General features: G+C 34.9%; 1 protein-coding gene across 1 annotated transcript in view; it reads left to right on the top strand.

Moving 5' to 3' along the window:
• Window positions 1–12,727, top strand: part of LOC123540119 (G-protein coupled receptor GRL101-like) — a 329,156-nt gene that overhangs the window by 176,655 nt on the left and 139,774 nt on the right. Inside the window, exons 4-6 of the mRNA XM_053526350.1 lie at window positions 2,024–2,140; window positions 5,889–6,005; window positions 12,515–12,613. Of these exons, the coding sequence (XP_053382325.1) occupies window positions 2,024–2,140; window positions 5,889–6,005; window positions 12,515–12,613 (333 nt within the window). The remainder of the gene's footprint in view (window positions 1–2,023; window positions 2,141–5,888; window positions 6,006–12,514; window positions 12,614–12,727) is intronic.

Below are 12,727 nucleotides of genomic sequence, written 5' to 3'. Positions count from 1 at the left end.
ACGTCATAGTATACGTCATTATAATTCTCTCTAACCGGTCTGCCTGCCAACAGTTGTTTTCGAAGAATACATAGAACTTGTTTTTCTCCTTTGTTTAATTGGAAATCGAATCGAGCGAAGTCAGACTATATCACTCAGACTGGGCCCTTATACTGTATAACCGGCTATCCCAACACCCGTTAGACAAATAACATAGCTGGAAAAAAAACAAACCCCGATGTAAATGGATAGGTTGAATTTTTTCATTCATTTCTATTGATACGAAGCGAGGCCTTCAAATCAACATGACAGTTTTGTTGAAGAGGATTTACAACTTCTTATCTGAATACGATCGTCTTTAGAAATTGCCTAACAGTTTCTGCACTCTGACAAAATCAAACAAAATTCCACGGTTTTATATAAATGTCTTTATTTATGAATAGTCTTTGAAAAGTTTAATCATTTGGTTTCACAGATGTATCTTTTCGGAGCATTTTTATAAAAAATTTCGTTAAACTTGTATGGATAAAAAGTATGTTTGAAATCAGCTGATAGTACTGTCGGTGAACACAGACCATCCATTAACTCTGATAACCATGTATCCGTGTAGTGACTTGAGCATAGCTCAGTCAGTTTTTGAAATGAGCCATTTCCATTCATTGCAAAAGTTTTTTTCTCAAAATATTTTACGTCGTATCAATAGAAAAAAATCAACCTACACATTAACATCGGGGTCTTTTTTCAAGCGAGGTTATTTGATCATCAGGCGTCGGGATAGCCAGTTATATCCAGTGTGACCCTCTTAATAAATTTCCTTTGAATCTGATTTTATTCTATGACAAATCACGGTTTGGGATAATTCATTTCTTAAATAAACAATAAATACATTAGCTCTATCTTTCATACAAAACAAAACTCTCACTCTCTCGCTATCTTATACATAGCCTCTATCTTTCATACAAATAAACTCTCACACTCTCGCTATCTTATACATAGCCTCTATCTTTCATACAAATAAACTCTCACTCTCTCGCTGTCTATAAGATTCATAGCCTCTATCTTTCATACAAATAAACTCTCACTCTCTCGCTGTCTTATACATAGCCTCTATCTTTCATACAAAAAAACTCTCACTCTCTCGCCATCTTATACATAGCCTCTATCTTTCATACAAATAAACTCTCACTCTCTCGCCATCATATACATAGCCACTATCTTTCATACAAAAAAACTCTCACTCTCTCGCCATCTTATACATAGCCTCTATTTCATACAAATAAACTCTCACTCTCTCGCTGTCTTATACATAGCCTCTATCTTTCATACAAATAAACTCTCACTCTCTCGCCATCTTATACATAGCCTCTATCTTTCATACAAATAAACTCTCACTCTCTCGCTATCTTATACATAGCCTCTATCTTTCATACAAAAAAACTCTCACTCTCTCGCCATCTTATACATAGCCTCTATCTTTCATACAAATAAACTCTCACTCTCTCGCTATCTTATACATAGCCTCTATCTTATACATAGCCTCTATCTTTCATACAAAAAAAACTCTCACTCTCTCGCTATCTTATACATAGCCTCTATCTTTCATACAAATAAACTCTCACTCTCTCGCCATCTTATACATAGCCTCCATCTTTCATACAAATAAACTCTCACTCTCTCGCCATCTTATACATAGCCTCTATCTTTCATACAAAAAAACTCTAACTCTCTCGCTACCTTATACATAGCCTCTATCTTTCATACAAATAAACTCTCACTCTCTCGCTATCTTATACACAGCCTCTATCTTTCATACAAATAAACTCTCACTCTCTCGCTCTCTTATACATAGCCTCTATCTTTTATAGCCCTATCACAGAGCATCTAAGTTTAGTAGACATTAGTTCTAACTTTCATACATAACTTCCTAATATTTGTATACGTTAGGTCTAGCCTTCTTAGATAATAACTCATTTTACTTTATACCAAGTCTAGCTTTTCCTGTAGGTTATTGATATATTTAAACTGAAATCTGTACATTTTTCAGAGATCTATACATGCCCAGAGACTCACAGCAAATGTGCCAATCATTACTGTATTCCAAACGAGGCTGTATGTAATTACGAGAATGACTGTGGGGATAACTCTGATGAGGAAACATGTGGTAATTATAACAATTTTATTGAGCAAGAAGGTTCACTATAACTTCTTCAATACCAAAAGATTACTCATAGTTTTTTATTTAAATATTCATACATTCACATACGTGTACCTTATAATGAACTGCAAACATTTTTCATATTACATCCGTTTACCTTATAAAACACACAAATAATTATAATTATGTAGTAACAAGAAAAAAGAAAAAATGAAAGGCGGAGGGGATATGATAATGGTCTTTGTTCGTGCCTGTGTCCGTCTGTCCGTCTGTAACACTTGTCCGGAACATAATTTTAGAGCTATGGGAATTGTTGTGCAGTATACAAAAAGTATAACTTTACTTTGCTTTCTTTGAATTGTCTCCCAATTTCATTTGCTAATACAACTTCGCACTTGTAGTAACCTTATAACACATTGTCGAGAGTTTAACTAACTCAAAAAATGTGAAAGGGATTTTGTTAACTTCACATAGTAACAAATGTCACATCTCTGCTTCTTCCGTTGGAGAGAAATGAGCATGTCCAATATGGCTCTTGTTTAACTTACAAAACGTGACATTAGTTTATAAACAATTAATATCATTAAGGCATTGAACACCCTGAATGAACAAGTTATCCAACTATGAGATCAGGTACTTTACCTGGAACCTATTCACGTTACTCTCAGTCATCATTTTGGTAAATCCACTGAATTTCTTCATTTGCACATAGTTCCATATAAAATGCTTATCGGACAACAGGAAATCATACAATAGGCAAAAACAAATTTTGTTTCTGTAAACACCAGTGTTGAGATTGCTTTAATGACGTCTTGATGTTTTTGTTTTTCTCTAAAATACTGAACACAGATGAGGAAATAAATTATTGACGATTCATTGTATGCGCTTAGTTAATGAAAGGTGTGGCAATGTGTATTATTACAATACATAAATTGTAATGTTGTTTCTTTCCTTTATTTCTCACAGTATCTTGTGTATGTTGCTATTAATTAATGTCTTGCGAATGTTGTTATTACATACCCTGTGAAATATGAGAACTGGTAAAATAAATTATATATATAAAAAATAAATAAATAAATAAATAAAATATTGATTTAATGTTGATAAACTTACGAATTTAACAGATTTTACTCAAGTGATTATTTTGAATTTTTAATAGTCGCTCAGTTTCATTTTTTATGTGTTTACGGAGTGCTTAAGACATTTGCTTGCCCTATCAAGACCGAGTTACACTAACATAACTACAAACTGAATGACTGTAATTTGCCTAAATAATGATGCAGTTGAATAACTATTTATTATATTTGCCAAAGATTTGCTTTGGCAAGTGTATATTTAGCAGAACTTTATTAAAAATGCAATTTTGTAAAATAATGATTACATCCCTTTACCTGTCTCGGCTGGTTGCGTTACCAAGTTAGCTTGGAAATTCGGGAAAGAAAACAACTTGTTTTTAGCTCACCTGAGCAATGCTCAGGTGAGCTTTTCTGATCGCTCGATGTCCGGCGTCCGTCGTCGGTCGTCTGTCAACATTTAGCTTGTGTATGCGATAGAGGCTGTATTTTTCAATTAATCTTCATGAATATTGGTCAGAATGATAATCTTGATGAAATCTAGGCCGAGTTCGAAAATGGGTCATCTCAGGTCAAAAACTAGGTCACTAGGTCAAATCAAAGAAATACATTGTGTATGCGATAGAGGCTGTATTTTTCAATTAATCTTCATGAATATTGGTCAAAATGATAACCTTGATGAAATCTAGGCCGAGTTCGAAAATGGGTCATCTGGGGTCAAAGACTAGGTCACTAGGTCAAATCAAAGAAAACGATGTGTATGTGATAGAGGCTGTATTTTTCAATAATTCTTCATGAATATTGGTCAGAATGATAATCTTGATGAAATCTAGGCCAGTTTCGAAAATGGGTTATCTCGGGTCAAAAACTAGGTCACTAGGTCAAATCAAAGAAAAACCTTGTGTATGCGATAGAGGCTGTATTTTTCAAGTGATCTTCATGAATATTGGTCAGAATGATTGCCTTGATGAAATCTAGGCCGAGTTCGAAAATGGGTCATCTGGGGTCAAAAACTAGGTCACTAGTTCAAATCAAAGAAAAACCTTGCGGTATTTTTCAATTGATCTTCATGGATTTTAGTCAGAATGATTACCTTGATAAAATCTAGGCCGAGTTCGAAAATGGGTCATCTGGGGTCAAAAACTAGGTCACTAGGTCAAATCAAGGAAAAACCTTGTGTATGCGATAGAGGCTGTATTTTTCAACTGATCTTCATGAATATTGGTCAGAATGATTACCTTGATAAATTCTAGCCTGAGTTCGAAAATGGGTCATCTGGGGTCAAAAACTAGGTAACTAGGTCAAATCAAGGAAAAATCTTGTGTATGCGATAGAGACTGTTTTTTTCAATTGATTTTTATGAAATTTGGTCAGGATGATTGCCTTAATGAAATCTAGGTCGAATTTGAATATGGGTCATCTGAGGTCAAAAACTAGGTCACTTGGTCAAATCAAAGAAAAAACTTGTGTATGTGATAGAGGCTGTAGTTTTCAATTGATCTTCACGAATTTTGGTCAGAATGATTGCCTTGATAAAATCTAGGTCGAGTTTGAACATGGGTCATTTAGGGTCAAAAACTAGGTCATATCTAAGAAAATGCTTGTTTTATCACAAGAGACCAATTTTTTGGTCCAATCTTAATGAAAATTGGTCAGAATATTTGTTTCCATGAAATCACTAGGTCAAAAATGTTTTACACTGTTATGGTGTGTTTCTTAGGTGAGCGACCTAGGGCCATCTTGGCCCTCTTGTTTGGTTTTTAGTGTTGAAATATAGCAGTATCTGTCTAATGCCTACATAAAACTATACATTATATTGAAATGAAAAGAAATTCTACGGTTTTAAAAAGAAGGGAAGGTGATAACAAATCTTTATAAAAAATCACAGACACTTGGGGGTAGGGGTGGGGTGGGTCTGGAAATACTACTCCTACCGCCAATGCTCTTTTGAAGGAAAGATCGGGATCTTGGAACAATTGCTTGTGCTGGACTTGCTTTGTGTCGTGCGTGTCATACACAGGGTACCAAAACTAATACGATTACGACTATATCAAACCGGATCATCACTTTCTTTGATCCAATTTTGGTACCCGACTACGATATGCACAGTACAGAGCAGTGCTCCATACTAGTAAAATTGACCGACTGTCAGTTGACAGGACCGGTGTCATTTGACAGAACGGTCACAAACCCGTCGATTGATACCCAGCGATATTTACTTTTAAAAACCATTGATTGTAAACACGTGCATTTTACATTATTAAAACATGTAATAAAACCCGTTTTATGATCGTCACTCATGCTCAGTACGTGTTATAATGTTGAAAAATATACAGGCAATTTCGGAGGAGGAGTGGGGGGGGGGGGGGGGGGTGTTGAGGAGGATGTGTGGGGTGAGGGGTAGGGTAGGTATTGACCCCAAGTGTCTGTGATTTGAAATAGGGGTCTGACTTTCTGTACCTTAAAATACGATCAGTTAAAATTGTCTTAATACGTTGCTTTATAACCTGTCAACTCGATCAGTACAAACATATCTCCATTTTGCACTGAGGTGACGAAATGTAAATTAACCACCTTTACTGGTAGGAATACCAACCACCTTTACTGGTAGTAATACCTTTGCAACAAGTCTAATACGCAGAATGTAAACTTTAGATAACTGTTAAACATTCATGTTGCAGGATATCGTAAATGTTATTCCACGGAATTCCCATGTAACGATCACCGTTGTATGCCGATGGGAATGCTCTGCGATGGTGTTGCTAACTGTCAGGATGGCAGCGATGAGGACAATTGTAGTAGGTTTCATTCAAAACTTTCTCTCTATAGGTTCATTTTAAGGTAGTTCTGCACGTTAGGATCGAAATCTTTTCAACAATATAGAATTTGATTAAACTCTGATTTTTCAAAACTTCAAAAATTCAGCAAATAAAAAAAAAAAAAAAAACAGAAACGAATGCTTGATCTTTTGCTTGACAGATTTGAAAAAAATTGGACCTCACGCATTTTTTCATAATGGGAGTCCATGGGAAAATCATACCTTTCATAACATTTTCGTGAATAGTTTTTTTTTTCCTACAATGTAATTTTTAATGAGACTTCTCACAGTGTAAAAAGGCATAGTGCCTATATAATGGTGAAATAAAATAAATAGGTTCATGTGCTTATTTTTGAGATATTTGACCATGACTAAAGTGAACCGGACATTTCACGCTAATTTCAAGACATTATTTTGAATTATTTGGCGTGTCAGGTGTTTTAATATCAAATTTAACTTTAGAAAGATAGTAGCAGTGCCATTGTAATAATTAACTCATAGATTGCTATTCATTCATGAAATGATCTTAATATCCGTGCGGCGAATTCAGGGTCTATTCTACGTTTTCCGGATAAAAAACGTTACGCAATCACATCCGGTTTATCAAACATGCAGAGCTACCTTAAAAAAACATCGTATTATGTATTGGCTCTGTCCGTCCGTCTGTCCGCCAAATTGTTGTTTCTGACCTTACATTCCCCCTTTTCTTTTCTGTTGAAAGTTATGACGTTCATTTTGTATGAACAGCAAAGGGAAATGCGCGAAAAGAATTCCTCAAAGCTGCATAGAGATAACGGGCCGCTGTTTTGACGACGTCCGCGTATAGTCAGGGAGAACGCTCCTTAGATGACGTCGCAGCTGTTCTGTCTGGTAAACAGAATGGCCGGGAAGCTGATTTTGATAATAAATGCAACAAAAATTGTGAAATTTATAATATAATCGTGTTTACAAATGGAAACATTAAAAAATATAATATAAATATAAGAAGTGACACTTTTTTCCCGGTGTTCATCCGAAAGGAACTAGAGAATAGGATCCGCAAACTAAACACGAATCACTCGATTTGCCGATCCTATACTGACGTTCATTTCGCAACCGAAAACAATCATTTCTTAAAAGTGTAATAGCTACAGCTTTCAGATTTTACAAGATGACTAAACACAAGTTGAGGAGATCCCCTATTGTTTAAGGTTCAGTCGGTCAAAGGTCATGGTACCATTGACCTGGAGACTGAATATTTATTCCGGAATTTAAGTCGTAAAGTACAATAGTTACATCTTTCAGAGTTAAAACATTGACCAATAGTACTTTTGGAGAAAGATCCCTCTTGATTTTGGAGTCAGTGACTCAGAGGTCAAGGTCTCAAATTCCTGTCCTTATTTCTCGTATTTTGTTTTGTTTACGTGTGTTGAGTGAGAGCGAATAAAAAAGGTACAGGCCTAGGTCACAAGAGAACCGCCTCGTCCCTAATACACAAGACCCAGACCCATTGCTCTAAGGTCAAGGTCACACCAAAGGTTAACAGGGTCTGTTTCGTGTCCGGTCCATAACTCTGCCATTCATCAAGGGATTTTCTGATTAAAGCATAAATGTTCCCTATAACAAGATGATGTATCATTCGCAAGACCCATACCCCTGGCTCCAAAGTCAAGGTCACACTTAGAGGTTTATGGTTAACAGGGTCTGTTTCGTGTTCAGTCCATAGGCCTAACTCTGCCATTCATCAAGGGATTTTCAAATTACTTGGCATAAATGTTTCCTATAATAAGACGACGTGCCATGCGCAAGACCCAGACCACTAGCTCCAAGGTCAATGTCACACTTAGAAGTCAAAGGTTAACGTGTTCTTTTTCTTGTCTGGTCCATAACTCTGCCATTCATCAAGAGATTTTAACATTACTCGGCACAAATGTTCCCCATTATGAGTTGATGTATATTATGCAGGACCCAGACCCTTAGCACCAAGGTCAAGGTCACCTTTGGATATTTTTATCTTTTGGCTGGTCTGTAACTTTTTTATGCATTGGTTTATATTCAAATAACTTGACATTTCAAGACATTCTGTCATGTACAAAGGCCAAGGTCACAGGCATCCAGGAGAACTTTCTTTTTTGTACATGAAATTACCTCCTTTTATATGATCAAGTACAATACATTTGTTTTTATATCAGTTTTTTCGCTTTTAAGTAAAATGATTAGTATTGATAGATATAAAAAGCTATTAACAATAAGTTATAACTGTTTATACAGCTAAATGTAGCATTACTATGGTTGCAACATATTAGGTTGATATATCGTACAGCTCTGCATTGACAAACAGTAGAATTAACCTTTTCTTGTCTGTAACAAGTTTTTCAGTACCATATGTCATGCATTTCATTTGTTTATTAATTACCTCCTTTTGAATAATAAAATATTTCATTATTTTTTTTTTTCCTTTCCAGTTTGAAAATGAAATCACATTAAATGTTCATTAAATACAGATATTGGCATATAAGAGCATTCACCAATTGTAGATTTCCAGACATTTTCAAACTTCAGAATGTCTTCATGAACTATATGATATATAGTTTTGATTTATATACATTGTTAGTATGTTGCCCTATTACCTAGAAGATGTTGTATTGACATGCAATATGTTTCGTGAAAAATGTCCCTAGGCGGGGGACGTTGATACCTCTGTTACAATTTCTTGTTTGTTCAGTTACCTAATATTTTCTTCCCCAGTCACCCCTCTCCTTTCTCCGCCCACTCCCTCACCTCTCACTCAAAACACACCCAAAGTAATTGCTGATGTTTGGAGTAATATTCCCCTTGATACGAAGTAGTCTAATCTGAAGACAAGACAAGCATATTTTCTTATGCTGAACAGTTGAAATTATGCATTGCTCATCTCACGGAAAATGCTCCTTTCATTATGGTATTTTCGGCACTTTCTGCGATAACTGCCGAAAACTGCTAAACGTAACATTTATACACATATTTCTATATTTCAAACTATGCATACACATTTTAAATCATCGTGATATGTGAAATTATCTTTCGAGACATTTGTGAAAAATCGGTCCCCTGTATCGCAACTTCCGCAATTTACACTATGCTTGGGCAACCATTGACTTAAATGTTTATACAAAATAGAAAGAATACGTACCCAAACATTAGAAATGATCGTTTCTGGGGGTACTTCAGTTTTTGAAACATTAAGTAATGTTGATAAAGAATTGTTTGCGATCACAAAAAGTCTGATCTGAGAAGAGCCTACGCTGTAATTGTTAACGGGGAAGCTTTTGATATCGGACATACACTTTCTAGAGAAATTGCTTACATATATGATACGAGTGCTGATTATTAATACACAAAAAGACATTAGTATATACAGAAGCAGTACTTTTAATTCATCTAAAATTAAAGATAATGGTTTTGCTATTTACCTAGCGCGCACTTATTTTCTTTTGTCTTTTATGTACAGAATACTTTGAAATAATTATTTCTGTCAATAAATGTTGTGGGCCATTTATTTAGTTCATGTTCTCTCAAAAGTACAAATCTATACCTTTTGCACTTCATTCAATTAATAAGGTAAAAGATGTTCTTCAATAAGGAAATTCAAGGTAAAAAGTATCATTTACTTGATGTTCTGAAATAAGAATGGTGGCGAAACATTTTAGAAATAAGACGATGCACGTGTTTTGCACATTAGAATGTTCAACCAGTTTCCTGAGAAAGTAATGCTCGTGCTAAATATTTTGGTCTTTCTTCGTTTTGAAAATATATACTTGGTAGTAATTTTAACTGTGTACGACATCAAAACTTTTACCGAAACATTTACATTCATATTCTGTCAATTCACCGTGGATACAGTGTTCCTGTCTATTCACTGTGGATACAGGGTTTCTGTCTATTCACTGTGGATACAGGGTTCCTGTCTATTCACTGTGGATACAGGGTTTGGTATATATTCACTGTGGATACATGGTTTGGTATATATTCACTGTGGATACAGGGTTCGGTATATATTCACTGTGGATACATGGTTTGGTATATATATTCACTGTGAATACATGGTTTGGTATATATTCACTTTGGATACAAGGTTCCTGTCTATTCACTGTGGATACATGGTTTGGTATATATTCACTGTGGATACAGGGTTCCTGTCTATTCACTGTGGGTACATAGTTCGGTATATCTTTCGTACTAACAGATTTACTAGTAAATATACCATTTCTAATTTTATCATGTGTCCTTGACATTTCCAAGCTGTTTTGAGGATTTTTTTCACAGAAAGTTCTAATTTCAATCAGCGGAATGTCCTTTATTCTACCGAGATAAAGCGCCAACAGTGTACTAGTTTGCGAGGCATTTTCCTCCTTCATGGCAATGCTCCAGCCTATTAAAGTTGTGTCATTTGAAGGGTTGGTATAGGTTTTTTAGATAGATTTTCTCGCCCAGTAACAGAACTTTTTGAAGCACCTCGTAAATTAAAAAAAAAATGATACAATTATAGCACTCACCATAAATTACTCACAAAGAAAAAAGTCCTGGTAGAGATATGAGAATAATTATCATACAGAATTATATAGTTTTGCATAGAAAGATATATATAAACATTGTGTATCTGTAGAAAAATTAAGAATCAAACAACTTCGGTTAAGAGGATCATTTTAAAATTACATGGAAAATCTGCTTATACAGACCAAACAATAGTGTTACCGAGGCGTACCATAAGTTTCTGGAATATTGGCAACTGGCACTGAAACTTCATTTCTTATATCAAAGTTGAAGAGTAAGGACATAATTGATAGTTGGTTTATATTGCACCCTCTTCCCTTGTGTCACAAAATGATTTGGTTCGATGTGTCACTTTACATTAAGAATTTATATAACTGTGAAAATTATGTGGCAGATTAACATTTATATCCGATGGTACGTGTAAATCTAAATTAATCCTTTTCTAGAATTGGACGATAACTAAAAGGAATTTTTGGATCATTGCTTCATCCTGTTCACACTGCATCTGAGACTTGTTGTATGATCTATAGGCTGTTTTGAACACAATACTTAGATAAATTGCACTATTTTTATATATATACTCAAATGGCAACATGACTTGTATTATTTTCGATAAACACAGTGGTCAGTTTTTAGTTCTATTCAGAAAGATGATAATCCTAGTAATTTACTGATACTTTGAACTAACATTTCCATTTATAATTTTTTAAAATATCAATGGAAAAGGATCTTTATGTGTTACCAAATTTCTGATAACTACAGGTAAAGTATCTACTTTTTTCGTATTTCACTTGTATTTGGTAGCAGATGGCGGTTTTTTCTAGTACTGCGGACTTCCGAGCGATGTGGCCAAGTCAGACGGCTTCCGATATCTTACGAGATGCAGACCTGAAAATAAAAAGATACCGGTTTACATCTTACTTGAAGAAGAAATAAAATACATAGTAAACTCCATACAAAGCATAGATTTTTAAATCCACAAGCCACCTGAAAGATAATTTCAGCCCGCGAAAATACATGACATTTCAGCCCAAATTAGCCATATCTCCAATTGGCCTTAAAATGTTAGGGGAATTGATAGAGACAAATGGCCACTTGCATTCTGTACTCAGTTTCAAGTATTACTTGCAGAGCTGGACAAAAATACCTGTCAACCGATTACTTTTTTCACTATTTTCAACTGTGTGAGGCCTATATGACATTTGACAGTTCACGAGACGCTCAATGCTGATAGTGGCATATATGCATTTCAAGCAGTTATATGAAAATGATGCCATCAAGCTTACATTCGCATCTGCCAAAATTTCTGCAACATACCATTCTTAAACTTGTTAATCACAAACTCACATCAACAAATATTTCAAACATCAAAACAGCCTTCACTTCAAGGTTTTATCTCTAATGACAGATTTTGACCCTGGCCAATTCGAATCTGTGGCTGGAAACTACCAACTGCTACCTTTCGTAATTGTACCTTTTATATTATATGTTGTCGGACTACTTTCAGTTAATATGCATTATCTGACACAGTTCTATAAATAGCGAACATAAAAACTTTACTCGGTTCTGTTTAAATATCATTGAACATAGCATACAGAAAATAGCCAGTGTGTATCTGTCACTACTAGTATTTCAGATGCATACTACCTTTTTCATTTTAACGAGCTTTTAGTGTGTGCAGGTTTTAAATACCTCTTTATATGCATGTAGAAAATACACATTAAAGTCATGTATATATGTATGGAGCTTACAAGTTACAAAACCTTTTGAAGTACCCTCCTATCTGATTATGGTTACTGTATTAAACACCAAAAACAATACGCAAGTTTGTTGAAACATCATTCAAAATTGTATTGAGTCATACGTATTTCAATTAGCCACCATCTATCAAGAACAAAATGATTATGAAAATACAATGTTGATGTAGACTCAAGAAAAAGAATATATTCTAAATATTTTTACGTTTATTTAATGCAGCTGTCCATTTCCGTTGTGAGAACGGCTTCTATATTCACAAGGACCGGGTATGTGACAGCTGGACAGAATGCTACGAGAGCCATGCAGATGAAACAAATTGTAAGTGTATGCAGTTGTTTGTAAAAATACAGTGAGACAGCCAAAGATAATCTAAGTCCATTTTTGAGTGTAAGAACCTTGGAAAAGTTGTTAAACTAAACATACTCGTATACT

This window comes from Mercenaria mercenaria, chromosome 16 (genome assembly GCF_021730395.1).
Source record: "Mercenaria mercenaria strain notata chromosome 16, MADL_Memer_1, whole genome shotgun sequence".
NCBI classification, from domain to species: Eukaryota; Metazoa; Mollusca; class Bivalvia; order Venerida; family Veneridae; genus Mercenaria; species Mercenaria mercenaria.
The sequence above is the reverse complement of the archived record's forward strand: the minus strand, read 5'-3'. Positions and strand labels throughout refer to the sequence as shown.